Source organism: Pyrus communis, chromosome 5 (assembly GCF_041283825.1).
Source record: "Pyrus communis isolate YQ-2024b chromosome 5, ASM4128382v1, whole genome shotgun sequence".
Classification (NCBI taxonomy): Eukaryota; Viridiplantae; Streptophyta; class Magnoliopsida; order Rosales; family Rosaceae; genus Pyrus; species Pyrus communis.
The window spans coordinates 28,215,845-28,230,589 of NC_142569.1; the positions used below are offsets into that span (position 1 = coordinate 28,215,845).

Genomic DNA, 14,745 nt, shown 5'->3' on the forward strand with positions numbered 1-14,745 from the left:
AAGGGGCTTCCCTATTTATAAAATGTAAGATACCTCTTTGGAACGCATGTGACTATTCATGAAGAGTCAAAAGTTGCAACACTTCATTTAAATAGACATATATTTCTACCAAAAGACTCCACTTTCTAATTTCCATTCAATTAATAAATTTAATATAATAATATTATTATTAAATTTTCCAACAGCGGAAGCACTTCAAGATACAAATCTTATCCAAGAACTATTTCAGATACAAGGAGTGTCTTAAATCGAAATATTGATTCAGTCAATTACAATTGACCTCGGTGATCTTCTGCAAAAGTTATTATAGTTCAGATGACGAATAATGCAATTTATTTGCGACTTGCCATGTAAAATATGGTAAATGAATTTTTTTGTAATTTAATTATCTTATGTCATAAATAAATTGGTTTTATTTGAATAAATATAAATTTTAAAAAATTTACCCAGGTAAATAAAATTTTCAGCTCGCTGCATCTACCTCAGGAAACCCTCAGAAGGTCAGCACCTTTAACTCTCTCTCTCTCTCTCTCTCTCTCTCTCTCTCTCTCTCTCTCTCTCTCTCTCTATATATATATATATATATATATATATATATATATATATATTTGTATATGACTAAACCTCTGTGTATGATTGAATGTATGTATGCCATGGCAGTTTTTTGCATATTTTTGTAAATCTCTGTTGGTTTCTTATATTACATGGAATGCAGAATGCAATAATGCAATAACTGCATGCACATTTGTCAGTTTTTCTTGTTCTTTTTCGTTCAGTTAGTGTTAGATCTTGTGTTGTCGTGTATTAAAAGCTATTTTTAGGTTCAGTTTTCATCTTAGTAGTAAATTGAATTTTTAGAGCCTTATATTTCCAGAAGTAAATTAGTGAACATCTAAGCTCTTTCTAGTTTGAACTCAGGTTTGAAAATACTAAAAACTCAGTGTGACCTCTTTGCAGTACTAATTTAATTGCAAAACAAAATTGAAAACTCAGTTTGGATTTATTTGTATTTTTATATTTTATGAAGTGTAACCTAACCTAAATTGTCCTACACAATTAGCCTTACCACGATATAACAGATGGATACCACAAATTCAACAGAAAATTCTTAATAGCATACACAAATTGTTTAAAGTCACACATGCGAAAGTCTTGATTATAGAAAAATATGAAGTATGTACTACATAAAACCAGAATGAGAGATTATGTAACTAAGTCGATCTACTAATTGAAGTACTGTTGTGGTTGAAATCACAGAACCACTTAGCTAATTGCTTGGGGTAGCGCTTCTAGTTGTTATCGAAATAAACGTAATAGAGTCCAACTTGCTGAGACAACCCTATACCCCATTCAAAGTTATCGAACAGAGCCCAACAAAAGTATCCTTTGACATTTGCTCCATTCCTGCGATAAACAGGATAAGAACGTGATTATACATTGAGTCAATTTAATTGAATGGGGAAATGGATATAGGTAAGTGGATTGGTTTTTGGTTTCTCCTTTAATGAAATGCATATAGGTCAAGATGCTTTTATGGGGTTGGTGTGAGTGATATACCGCAGAATTAGGCATGTTGAAGGATATGTTTGTGTTTAAGTTTCGAGGCCTACAAAAGGCAATTGCTACCCAAGTCAATTGGCTCTAAGTACCGTATATATTTTTGTTTTCTTGTTGTTTAATTGAATGGGGAAATGCATATAGGTAAGTGGATTGGTTTTTTGTTTCTCCTTTAATGAAATGCATATAGGTAAGTGGATTACTCTTGGGTTTCTCCTTGAATGAAATGCATATAGGCAAGTGGATTGGTTTTTTGTTCCTCCTTTAATGAAATGCATATAGGTCTAGATGCTTTTATGGTTTAATTGTCTGTTTTATGTTTAACAGTATATATATGGTTCAAATGCTTGATTTAATTATGCGCAGGGCCGGCCCTAAGGGTAGCCCAAGTAGGCGCCCGCCTAGGGCCCCCACTTCGGAAGGGCCTTCAATTTTTTTTTTTTATATCCTGCAATTAACATATAAATATAGAAAAAGTAAAAAATATCATAATTTATTTGTTGGTGTAGCAGAAATGTTCGGCTCTTTTTTTTTTTTTTTTTTTTGGGCCTTGAGTTCGAAACATGGAACTACCTTTTTAGTCACTAGTTTTTTCTTGTTTTTCAAATTTACTTTCAACCCATTTGTCTAACTCCCAATTTACTCAAGTCCCCTTGCAATTTTTTTTTCTTTCAACTTTCCATACTCTCCATTTCTATCGAATGTGTAAATCAACTATCACATGGTCTTGAAGATTGTACTTTAAGGTAATCAAAACTATGAATTTATATGTTGCTTTTCAATAATTTTTTATTCAATGGATTATTTTAATATTCGATTCGTTAGTGTGATGTTGATTTTAGAAAAAAAAAAAAAAAAAAAAAAAGAGAAACAATTGGCATTGTTGAAGTTATTATACTCGTCAATCAAGTTTAATTGTTCTTCACTCTCAATCTTAGACTTTTGACTGCAAACATTTAGTACATTTGCAGCTAAAAACATGAGACATGTAAAATTTCTATATTTATCTTCTTTTGAGTTTTGATATTAATTTTGATGATATTTGACGTGAAAATAGAATTCTTTATATATTTAGTGAATTCCTTTTATACATATCAATGTATAAAGAACCAGAGATCATAGTATATTAGGGCCCCAATTTGAAGGTTCGCCTAGGGCCCCCAAATTCTCAGGGTCGGCCTTGGTTATGCATCGGGTTGGTGTGAGTGATATGCCACATAATTTGGCATGTGATGGGATTTATGTATACTTACTAAATTTTGTTTTTCTAATTGTGTAGATGTCAAACCTTATTAGAAGTCGTAAGGCAGTGATGACTGCACCTTGTTTGCCTCCCCCGACTCATTTATCAGCTGCCACTGCTCTAGCACAAATGGACCACTTGCTGATTGGTCCCGGGGTCTCCTAGGCGCCGGCATCATCAGCTTCATTAGTGGCGCTACTTGTTAGTGCCAGGCGTAGTCACCGCCGCCCCCACACTCCTGACACACCATCGGTATCCACTACTAATGCCTTGAGGTCACAACAAGGTAAAGTTTAATAATGCCCCGCACGTTGATAACTATTTTTTTCCTATGGTGCCTTGGTGATTTCTCCATATAGACTGTTGTACGTGACATTGAATTACTTAATGATGCTAGGAAGGTGGTCATTATTTCTTTGTAGAGAACAACGTGTCTCTAAAAAATTTTGTTCAATTTTTCTGCTTAATTCTAAGTTTTTCAAGTTTAATTTTGTTCAAAAATTTGAGCTCCTGCTGCTCTAAGTTCGATCTTTAGTTATTTAGGTAAGTAGAAAGAAAATGTGTGAAGCAGATGTATTATTATGCTTTTCAAATGAATATGCTTCCTTGAACTAAAAGTAATTGTTGTTTACTTATGCAAATCGCAGAGTTGGATTGTATTTACATTTTGTAATAGTGCATACAATGTTGGCAAAATTACAAACCTTATAAGGAATATCAAATATGAAATATGATATGAATTTGGTTAACTTAGTTTTGTTATTTTAGGTTTAGTTTGTAAGTTATGTCATTTAAGGATTAAACAGTTATTATATATATTGTTTATTGTTGTCATCGTTCTGAACCTCTTATTAAACAGTTGTGATCATTTTGTTGGATACATATATTGTTTATTTTATTTTCAGGTTTTTGGGAAATGTTTTAATTATAGGGAGGTTATGCCAAAATTTTAGTAGGATTTGTTATTAGTTTTGGATTAACGTTCATCACAGTCAAAGAGTCAGGTGACAGCTTTTACAGCAGAGGTGGTCGACCTTAGGACTGAGCTCACCTTGTACAGGAATCAGATGTCACAAATTGTATAGGCCCTCAGTCAGTTCAGCATTTGTGTCCCGGATCTTCGTCCCCCATCGACCTCCAAGCCCTTTCAACCTGAGCATGGCCACACCTCTGCCCCTTCGACCTCTGAGCCTATCGACAACCTCGAGACCTTCCAACCCCCTCCACATGACGACCACGTAGATTACACTACATTATTTTCTTAATTTTTTACTTCCTTACTTTTTAAACATTTTTCTTGTACATAGTACATACATTTATATTAATTTAAATATATTATTTTTCTCTTCATTACATTTTTTAATTGCAATTTAATTTTATTACAAAAAAAAATGCAATTTATTTTTATTACAAAATTAAAAAAGCAGAACGTAAAATTAAATTTAAATTTTTTTTTTTTTTTTTTTTTTTTTGTGCAAAACTCAAGCGACAAAAAAGTTTTGTCGCGCAATAATAAATTGTCGTTGTGCAAAGTTTAGAGAGACAAATAATGATCGTCCCACGTATGCATCTTGGTATTTTGTGCAACGAAAACATTCGTTCCTAAAAATTTTGTGTGACGAAGGGTAAACCGTCGCGTCGTATTTTTGCGACCAATGATGTTTTTCGTCGCGCAAAGTCTTTCTTCACAATCTTTTCGCAATGAAGTTTGTGAGACGGAAATACACTTTGCGCGACCAACTTTGGTTCGTCGCACAAATAGTAAAACGTAGTAGTGTATGCAATTATGTTGGTCCGCCTTGAGGCACATTGCCACCTAACCTATTTTCAGCATTATAGTTGGTTATTGGGTACAAACCTGACACTTTGTATTTACGCATTTTAGGTGTGCATTTTCTATGCCAAGTTGCGCTACCGCAACGTACCAATATGGGTCCTCAAATAAGGATGTGATTGTTGTTGATTATGATTCTACTTTGACTTAGCTATTTACGGTGTGAAATTCCATCCCCAAATTTCACTATTTAAATTTTCATATTTAGTAATTATACCAATTTATCTCATTTTCGTAAAAAAAATTGGAAATTTAGTTAGTTACAAGGTTGGATGTTTCGTAATTAGTCATTCAAAATTCGTACACCTTTTGCGGTCAATCTTAGCATTTCCAGATAGAGTTCAATTCCACAAACTCGTAGGCAAAATCGTTTGCGAAACAGAACTATAACGAAGAAATTACGAGCAACGAAAGTCGAGGACAAAGACGTAATGTGGGCTTACTATAAAATCCCACATTGTGGGAGTGACCTCATTAGGATATAATATCCTAGAGGATATCTGGAAGTAGATATTGCATCCTCTTAGGAGTATGATTACTTGGGGCGCACATCAATTCCTAGATTGAAAGAACTCCCAGAATTATAAGGAATCTGTTTGAGTCCATATCTGAATTAGATCTCATGTCTTGCAGAACAAGCATGGTCATTCGAGCAGAGTCACTCGGACTTTGCCTATTACCACGAAAAAGGGGTAATGGTGGCACCACTGCTTCATCTGGTCCAGCTCCGCTCGAAGTCCATGACCAGACTTCTAAAGTAATTGTATTCCCATCAGCCTTACTCTGTCCTTGAAAAATCATAGTCCCACAAATATTACATTATATTGTCATTAGTATTTTATTTTAAAATTTTTATTATTGCAACTAGCAAACTTCACGTTGTAAAATGATTGTTGCAATAAAAGTAGTGCCCTATCACTAGTACAAAAACACTTTGCGCGACGTAGGTCCTTCATCACGCAAAGTCAAAAAACATCGTGCAAAAATTTTCCCAACGAACCTTCATTGCGCACCAACCATCGCGCTAAGGCAGTAACAGTAGGGTTTGCGCGACAAAGAAATGACATGCGTTGCACAAAACCACTTTGCGCAATGTAGGAACCTGCGTCGCGCAAAATCACTTTGCGCGATGTATAACCTATGTCGCGCAAAGTGGTTTTCCATGACGTATAACCTATGTCGCGCAAAGTGGTTTTGTACAACGCAGGTCACTTCTTCGTCGCGCAAAGCCCTTTTTCTTTTTTTTTTTGGCAAAAATATTTTTTATTTAATTTTTAATAAATATTGTATTTAAATTCTAAAAATAATTAATAAATGAAGAACAAGTATTTAATTATAAATATGTGAAAATGTACATACAAGATGTCCGAACAAAAAGGAACAAACTACAAGAAGTAATCTTCTAGGTTTGATACATAAGGCTACTGAGTATTAGTTGGGTGAAGTGGTTGGGAGGTCGAAGGTAGAGCAAGATCAGGTGCTGGCATCGGGATTTGGAGGCCGGACATCTGTAAGGCCCATACAATCATACTCATCTGCTGACCCTGGGCCGCAAGCTGACCTTTTAGTATTGTCACTTCCTCCACATTGGGAATCTGTGATAAATTTTAAAGATTATCTGAACACTATTTATAACAACTAAAACATGTTTCAGGATGCCTAGTAAACACTCTAGTACGCAGACATTGTAATTAATCAATGGTACCAAAACTTCATTAGACTAATTGATATGATCAAAGTACCATACAAAAACAGTTTACTTTGTACTAGCCATTTAACCAGACACATGACCATAGAGACTACCTAGTAAACAAGTACGAAGGTAACAGAAGCAACTGATGCATTCATACGATTTATGACAATTCATCGCATGTAATTTATCGATCACTTTACCATGACAGTGACTTGACTTGACTTGAGTAACATCACAATTTGTGTAAAAGTAAAATAGACTCACAAAAATCGTGGACATAATGTTGAAACCCCAAAGAGGAGTCCTACTCATACCATATATATCTATATGACCTAGCCTAATAAAGGGAGTTAGAGAGACTAGAGACCCGTTTCCAAGTCTTCTGCAACTTGTAGATGGTCACCTCCAATCGCCAATAAGTTATGTATACCTTTCTACATTTGTATAATTATAAGTATAAGGGAGAGGTAGTTGTGATAGAACTCAGGAGCCCTCTAGCAAACATGTTCATTTTGTTATTTTTGGTGTGAGATTAGAAGATACAGAACACATTGGATAGTTTGAATTTAGAATGCGCAATAGAGGTGTAAACGTAAAATTTCAAAATTTACGTGTCTACAAGATGGTTTAGGGTTCATAGCTAGTCCTTTACTGTAACTGATTGCCCCAAGGCCTATTCTTTTCAACTACTAGAATATCATTGATTTCAGAAAACACTACCTTTTTCTTCCTGCTTGATTTTTAGATTTTATTTCTTAGAACATAGCTATGGCATTAGGAGCATGGTTCAAGAATAAACTCAAAGGTCAGAAAGCTTTGAACTCTATACACTCCTAGCGACATGCAGGAATCCCGGCTTTCGGGCTACATAGAGAAAATGTAAATTGGACAAACTAGGAATCAGCTGACTTCTTGGTAGTGCCAAGAAGATGCAATTTCCTTTCCTAGACAAAAACAAAGGATTTGGAACGTCTAGACACAGGGTATTTACTGAGTATTAACAAAAAGTATAAATACATTACTCATGTAAAAGTTGAAGGCTTCTGTGTGTACATTTCATCTAGCCCATGAATAAATTTCTCTGTAGGACGCATAACTCTTCCAAAAGGCATTGAAAATTTAATATTGCCCCACCTGAAACATCATAATAATAATGTAAGGTGGTATTGAAAGTAGTATGCTAAAACACTAACAAATAGCTTAGCATATACATAACAAAACAGAGAAGGTAAAACCAACTGAAGTGAATGAAATTTACTTTTTGAAGTTCTTGAAAGCAGCAGTGTCATCCAGCTCGCCTCTCATATCCAAAGGATATGGCTTTCCATCAACCAATGCAAAAGGATTCATCTCCAGAAAAGTGAAGTCCAAATCTGGAATAGAATGATAATTAGCAAAATTGTTCTCACTTCTTACCAATCTAGTACGAAATGGAACGGTCCAAGCTTTTTAACACACCTTGAAATAGATCAAACACGGCTTTGATAAGGTCCTCAAGTTCTGCTTTGATCTATATTCAAGAATAATACTTGTCAATGATTTCCAGTTTAAAACGAACATGAACTCAAGAGAGATAGCATATGATTGACGCAAGCAAAATTGAGTACATTATTTCCAGTTTAAGCAAAACAGCTTTGCGCGACGCAGTTGCACCTACGTCGCGCAAAGTTTTTTTTTTTTTTTTTTTTTTTTTTTTTTGTTTGCCCTTTTGCTTATGAGTACAAAATAAATAAATTAAAATCCACTTAGTAAATATATATACCATTGAACTTGATGGGAAACACATTGTACGAAATTAGTTTCAACGATCCAACTGTCAAACTTGCTTGTATATACTTCGAGATCGCATACACCAAAAATCGCAAAAAACAAACATTTAGAGATCAAGTAACGGAACAAAACTTTTTGACGGTTATAAATGAAAAATCACGATTTAACGGTTACTTTAACTCTGATTTTTTTACCGCTACGCTCTTTAAACCTATATGAATACAATGAACTAATTCGATCGTCAATTTAAAACATTTACACAAGTGGATACCACAAAAGAAAAAGGCAATGCAAGAACCCCAAAAGAAAAGCAAAAGAAAAAAAAAAACTTTGCGCGACGAAGGCTGTCGTCGCACAAAGGCCATTTACACGACGTGTTGTGTTTTGCGTCGCGCAAACATACTTTGCACGACGAAATTTACTCCGTCGCGCAAACATGTTTTTCTACTAGTGTATGCATCATCAGCCGTGGCAACTGTAGTGAGTGACATTGTATTTCACTGTGATTTTGTAGTATTGGTTCATTGCTTATATCATGTTGAGTGCCAAAACATTCAATAGGACTAACAAAGAGAGTTGTTTTTTCCGATAAATTAAAGAAAGTCACCATGCATAATTTGTCTATCCATTTTGTGTTGACAAATTGTGCATGGCTATATCTGTGCCGCTTACATCTTCTGTAATCCATTTTCCATACACACATATCCTAAAGGCTAAACACAAAATCTTAAAGGGTTCCTTATACGTGTATCCCTTATAGGGCATTAGTGTTAACATACGTAAGGGATATAACCACACGCACTTACCCACACACCATGATCTATGAAAACCAAAAAATAGGCTAAGACCCCTTTGCAAGTTCTCAAAGAGTCTTGTGATATGCCTTGACCCTAGAATGACGTAACCTCCCCTCACCATAAACATTTTGTTTAAAAAAAAAAAAAAAAAAAAAAAAAAAAAAAGAAAGAAAAGAAGGTAACTTTGTCAAGTATTTTAATACACTATCCAAAACTCAATGATACCCAATATCTAACAATGCAAGGACGTAACCAACTGTTACTACCATTGGTATCCCTCCTCATCTACAAGCGAGAGTAGTTGTCAAATTCGACGTACATGGATAACAATAACGTATTATATTTATGTTGAATTTGATACCTAGTTAGTGACCTTACCCAATACCCTACCTCTCCTCTCAAGTAAAATATCGTTGTATTAAAAATTAAAAAAAAATAAAAATAAAAACAATGCAAGGATGTTTGTGTTAATTACTAAAGAGCTAATTGATAATTAAATGATTAATATGCTAAATACTATTATAATACTTAGACTAAATAGAATCAAAATATAACATGTCATAGTCAATTAGTCATATTCGAGTTATCCGTTACCGTGATAGGTAGTCGTCACCGTAAGACATGTAGACCTAGACTATCATGCAGTCGTCGGACGCTGCTAATCATATTTAGCATGCAGCACCACAAAATAAACCCCGTTCCGTCGGAACCCTAAACCTAGCAACCAGGCTTAACACTCCGTTTTAATCCGGACAAGAGCACGTGGCGGTCATGTCAACCATGGCCCACAACCCACGGCCTCTGGTTATGTGGATACATTCGATGGCTCTCTGCCCCAGTTGCTTAATCCTCCTCTCTCTCTCTCTCTCTCTCTCTCTCTCTCTCTCTCTCATCATCATCTTAAATCTCGCTCTCTCTCCTCTTTCTAATAATGCCGGCTATTTCTTTGTCAGATTCCGGCAAACCCTTTCTTCGTCTTTATATATACCTAACCCCCTCCCTCTCCTCTTTAGCTTTCTCTCACATTTACATCTCTCTCTATCTCTCCGTCTCTCTCCAACTGGTCCAATACCATCATCCACCAGCTCCCATTACACACTACTACTACTGTATGATCAAAACCTTGCCTATAAAACTCCAAAATGTATTGGGCATGAGGTAATAATCCTAACCAATCTCACCACATTTTCCAAAACTAATCACTACCCATTATTCAGACCCCAAAAGTTTTACTACCCATCAATTGTTTCCCTTTCGATTTCTGGTCACATCGCTCGATTTCAGAGGTTCCCAAAATCTGTGTGCGTTTTTGTCTGTGTGATGAACAGAGCTTTACCGGAGATGTTGAACTGTATGAACGCGCCAGGGACCATCATCGCCGGAAACTGTACCGACATGACGGTGATGGAGAGGCAGAGGGACCGGATGAAGTGGCAGAAGTGCGACCATCATGATCAACAACAGCAGCAGATTCAGTATAATTTTGGCGGGAGCGAGCTTGGTGGGGTGTTCTCCCTTCCAATTCATGCTCAGGGGTTTCACGGTTTTCTGGGTGGTAACCCGGCAGTGAAACCCGACCCGAGTTCGGAAAACCGGTGGGCAGAATTGGGTTTCGGGTCTTGTGGTTTGGTCTTGAATAATAATGGAACTGCAGGGTTGGAAGAGATGGGTAATGTTCTCAATAACAACATTTCCAAGACTTTTAGTTGCTCGCCCGCTGTAGCCGCTGAGAAGAGGTCAAGCGACACCGTTTTGTCTCAAAAGCTTAGCTTGCCGGCCGGGAAGGAAAGCTTTAAAAAGAGGAAGGCTGATGAGGTGCAGAGCAATAAGGTGTGCCCTCTATGCTCAACTTTCTAATATGTCGTCAATATTTGATCGAAAACATGCATTATCTTATTTTACTCATTTCAGAATTTGGAATTAAGTACTCGTTTCATCCAATATCCCAAAAATGTACATGTATATATATATACATTGGATTGTACTTTGTTCGTTTTTTGTGTTGTAGTTGTGTCTCTTGATTTTTTTTTTTTTCCTTTATTTACTTTCTATTTTAAATGCTTGATTTTTTGTCATAAGATATCTGTGTTTAAATTGAGTAAGTTTTTGGAATTTGAGTTACAAATTTCAATAGGCCGTGAGAGAAGTATAGAATGTTTTGAGAAATTGGCTGATTACATATGTATCTTTTTTGGGGATTTCCAGGCTGCAACTGCAGAAAGTGATAGCACTGAGAAGAGAATGAAAAGTTGTGCTGAGGAAGGGGACTCCAAGATCACAGAGCAAATCAGCACCAAGAACAACAACAAAGAATCTTCTGCTGATACTTCAAGGGACAATTCAAAAGCTTCTGAGGTTCAAAAGCCTGATTACATCCATGTCCGCGCGCGGCGAGGTCAGGCCACTGATAGCCACAGCTTGGCTGAGAGGGTGAGTAGGACATATGGGGTTCAAATTTACATATAACTTTTACCGCGTGTAAACCTTGTTCTTCGATTTCGTGTTATTTATGCCTTGTGTTGGTCTCATGATCCTGCAGGTTAGGAGGGAAAAAATCAGTGAACGAATGAAGTATCTGCAAGATTTAGTGCCAGGGTGCAACAAGATAACTGGCAAGGCCGGCATGCTTGAAGAAATCATCAATTATGTTCAGTCTCTCCAACGACAAGTAGAGGTGACATACATTTGATCTTTTCCCATCATTGGTTTAAGTACTTGGAAATCTTTTTATTGTTCTGTAGTCTTAAACGGATCCCCTTCATAATTAACAGTTCCTGTCTATGAAACTAGCTGCTGTGAATCCGAGGCTTGACTTCAACATCGATGACTTGTTTGCAAAAGAGGTCAGTAATCTTTTAAGTTCTATAAGACCAATCAGTTTTTATCATTGTTCTAAAAATCTCCGCCTAGGTGCTAGGCGGTTGGTCACCGCCATGATTAGTCCGTAGGCATTTGAAAATTAAGAAAGGGCGCCTTGACCTGCTTAAGCGTCCGCCTAGCCCTCCTAGGCACATGTCTAGCCCGCTTAAACTTGCCTAGGCTCCAACCTGGGTCATGACTCCCACTTAGACAGAAAATCAATAACTTTCATTTTGGATTTTAGTTTTTCAATAAAATGTAATAAATTTGTTGAAAACTTGGATGAACATTCATTATATGGTTGTTCCCCATGTTTTCAATAATACTTTATAATCTATATGTCTGTTTATTATGCAATGTATGTATCTCAATACAATTATGTGTTTTTTTTTTTTGAAGTATAAATAGGCATTTATTGATACAATATAATAAATTTACTTAAATATGTCTGGTCCGCCTAATCTCCGCCTAGCCGCCTAGGCGCTAGGCCCTAACCCCTTGCCCGACTAGCGTCTAACGTCTTTTAGAACCTTAGTTTTTATAGATATCCCAATTACCATCCCTGTAGTTCTAAAAAATTTGATGTGCAAACTTGCTTGAAATGGCTTAACAGGAAATTTTTTTTTCTTTAAGAGAATAATGTTTTTACTCTTTTGACGAACTAATGAAGAATTGTTTGTCCAAAGTTCCATTACTTATACTCTCATTTCGCTTCAAATTAGCAGATGTTTCCTACATGCGGGGCCAATTTTCAGACGATTGGTATGTCATCAGAAATGACCAATTCTGCGTATCTTCAGTTGAATCCAATGCAACGATTGGCATCTTGTGGGTTGGATATGGGGTTAAATTCCACTGATTTGGCGCTTCGAAGAACCATAAGCGCTCCTGGTTCGATCCCCGAACCATTTCTTGACACATCCTGTTTCACTGTAATGTCTTTAAACTCTTGTGTCAGTTATATGGAACCTGTAAAATTTTAGCAATATTTTTATCGAAAATAGTATATGCCACTTGCAGCAAGACCAACCTACGGCAATTTGGGATGCTGATTTGCAGAACATTTTCAATGTGGAATTTCAACAAGGAAGATCATCCTTTCAATCGCAACCATTTACAGGTAGATAGAACTAATCTTTCTCCTGCATTCTCATACCAATGCCCATAACTCCATTCCTGTACGACAAGAATTATTAGGTTTAACTACCTGTGATAGAGATTATGGACCACATAGACCCACAAATGTCTAAATATTTTGACTAGGAATTTAGGTCCTTTCTAATTGGGCGAAGATAAACTTTCCAGATTAGCGTATATTAGCATAGCTTGGAATATCGCTTTGTTGAAAAGAATATTTTTTCTAAATGAATGGTTATCTTGCTTTTGCTCCTAAATCGATCAAAAGTAAAGATCTTCTTCTTTTTCTCTGAATGATTACGATCTTGCCTCAACATTATGGATTAGAAAGGGTGAGCAGCTAAAGGTCTGGTGCAATTTGAGTCTGCTGTAATCCACATAATGGTGATGGTGTATATCAAGTCTTACTCAAATAAATGGTCCCCACAAGAGAAAGTTTAGGCTCCAATTCACTCAATCAAATAATGATGGTGCAATTGATTGGTCAATCATATTTTTTTTTTCTGTTGTACCTTTTTGAGTTGAAGTCCGATATTTATTGAAAAAGAAGAAAAACGTCCAAAATTAAGGATAGGATGCTAACAATGGGATTCAATAAAAATCTTGTCGGATATTTCAATCCGGACCAAGGGAAAATTAGCGATAGAGTTACTCTCATGTATGTTATTTTTGCAGGTTCCATTGAAGGTAGTAATTTAAAGATGGAGATGTGAATGAAACATCACTCATTTGATTCTTGGAAGAGTTTACTTAATGCATCTGATCCAGATTATTTTTTCTACTCTCTTAAGTACATAACATATTTATATATATGTTTGTATGTATACCTGCAACATAGTATGAATAAAATAAATTCTCCTATATACACAAATATCTTCCATTGTTTTTATTTCCCTCCTACCCTAAATCCTAAACCCTAAACTCTAATTTCATATCTTACGTGCCAGGTCACGAGAATAGAAATATGAACATAAATGATACAACTCCGTGACACGTAAGTTTTTTTGTTCTTTTACAAACTAAATTACTCCCCCAGTGACGGATCCAGGAATTTAAGGTCGAGTGGTCCCAATATAATATTAAAAATTAAACTGTAAACTACAAATTTTCATACCAACAACATTATGAGCAACAAAGACTAAATTTGTTTATGATAAGGTGTCATACCTGTAAATGTGTCATGATATTCATGGTGTGTGAAGACTGGAGAGGTGATTGTTGTTGGCTAGTGGTGCCTTTGGTTGGCTGGGATGGGGATTGGGGAATGGCCCAATGGGAAGCAATTAAAGGGTTATAAGAAGAATTGGTAAAGTGGGCTCTTTTGAAAGTCAGGCCCCTACGAAGCTCAACTTCCCACGTGACTTAGAGGTTGTTTTCAAACCCATAACAAACCGTACCGTTTCACTCAAATGGCTTGGGTAAAACAACTTCGTCTAGCCAAGTCATTTAAAAAAGAATAATCAGTCTTCTTCTTCTTCTCCTTTTGGTTTGTTGAATTCCAGAAAAGAGTGTAGTAGTTGCTCCTCTCCTCCCTTATCTGCCTGGACTTAGGTGGTCATCGGAGGTCTTCACAGCCACTTATCCGAGCTTTTGGGTGGTCCTTTAATATATCTGCCCCTACTTCCCACCCCCCCCCCCCCCCCCCCCCCCCACCACAACACACAAATTGAAGTGAAAGACAAGTGTTGACACAAGCAATATCAAATGTCAATAGCCACCAGTTGTCATGGGAAGGAAAAATTGCCTAATCATGTTTTGAAGATTGATGATGGAATGCAAGTTGTCCTTCCGATGTATGGAGCTGAAAGACAAGTTCAAGCAAGCACTAGATGACGGATAGTGGCCATGGGCCTCC

General features: G+C 36.3%; 1 protein-coding gene across 2 annotated transcripts; it reads left to right on the top strand.

Moving 5' to 3' along the window:
- The first annotated feature begins 9,744 nt into the window (after positions 1-9,744).
- LOC137726189 (transcription factor bHLH63) lies at positions 9,745-13,761 on the top strand. 2 transcript variants are annotated; one of them, XM_068465072.2, is made up of 7 exons: positions 9,745-10,724; positions 11,100-11,324; positions 11,434-11,568; positions 11,666-11,737; positions 12,479-12,685; positions 12,774-12,873; positions 13,566-13,761. In XM_068465072.2, exons 1-7 carry the CDS (start codon positions 10,215-10,217, stop codon positions 13,601-13,603), a joined length of 1,287 nt encoding a protein of 428 aa, XP_068321173.2. In that variant the 5' UTR covers positions 9,745-10,214; the 3' UTR covers positions 13,604-13,761. The 2 variants fall into 2 exon arrangements, with proteins under 2 accessions (XP_068321173.2, XP_068321172.2); XM_068465071.2 differs by having other exon boundaries at positions 9,761-10,724; positions 12,476-12,685.
- The last annotated feature ends 984 nt before the right edge of the window (positions 13,762-14,745 follow it).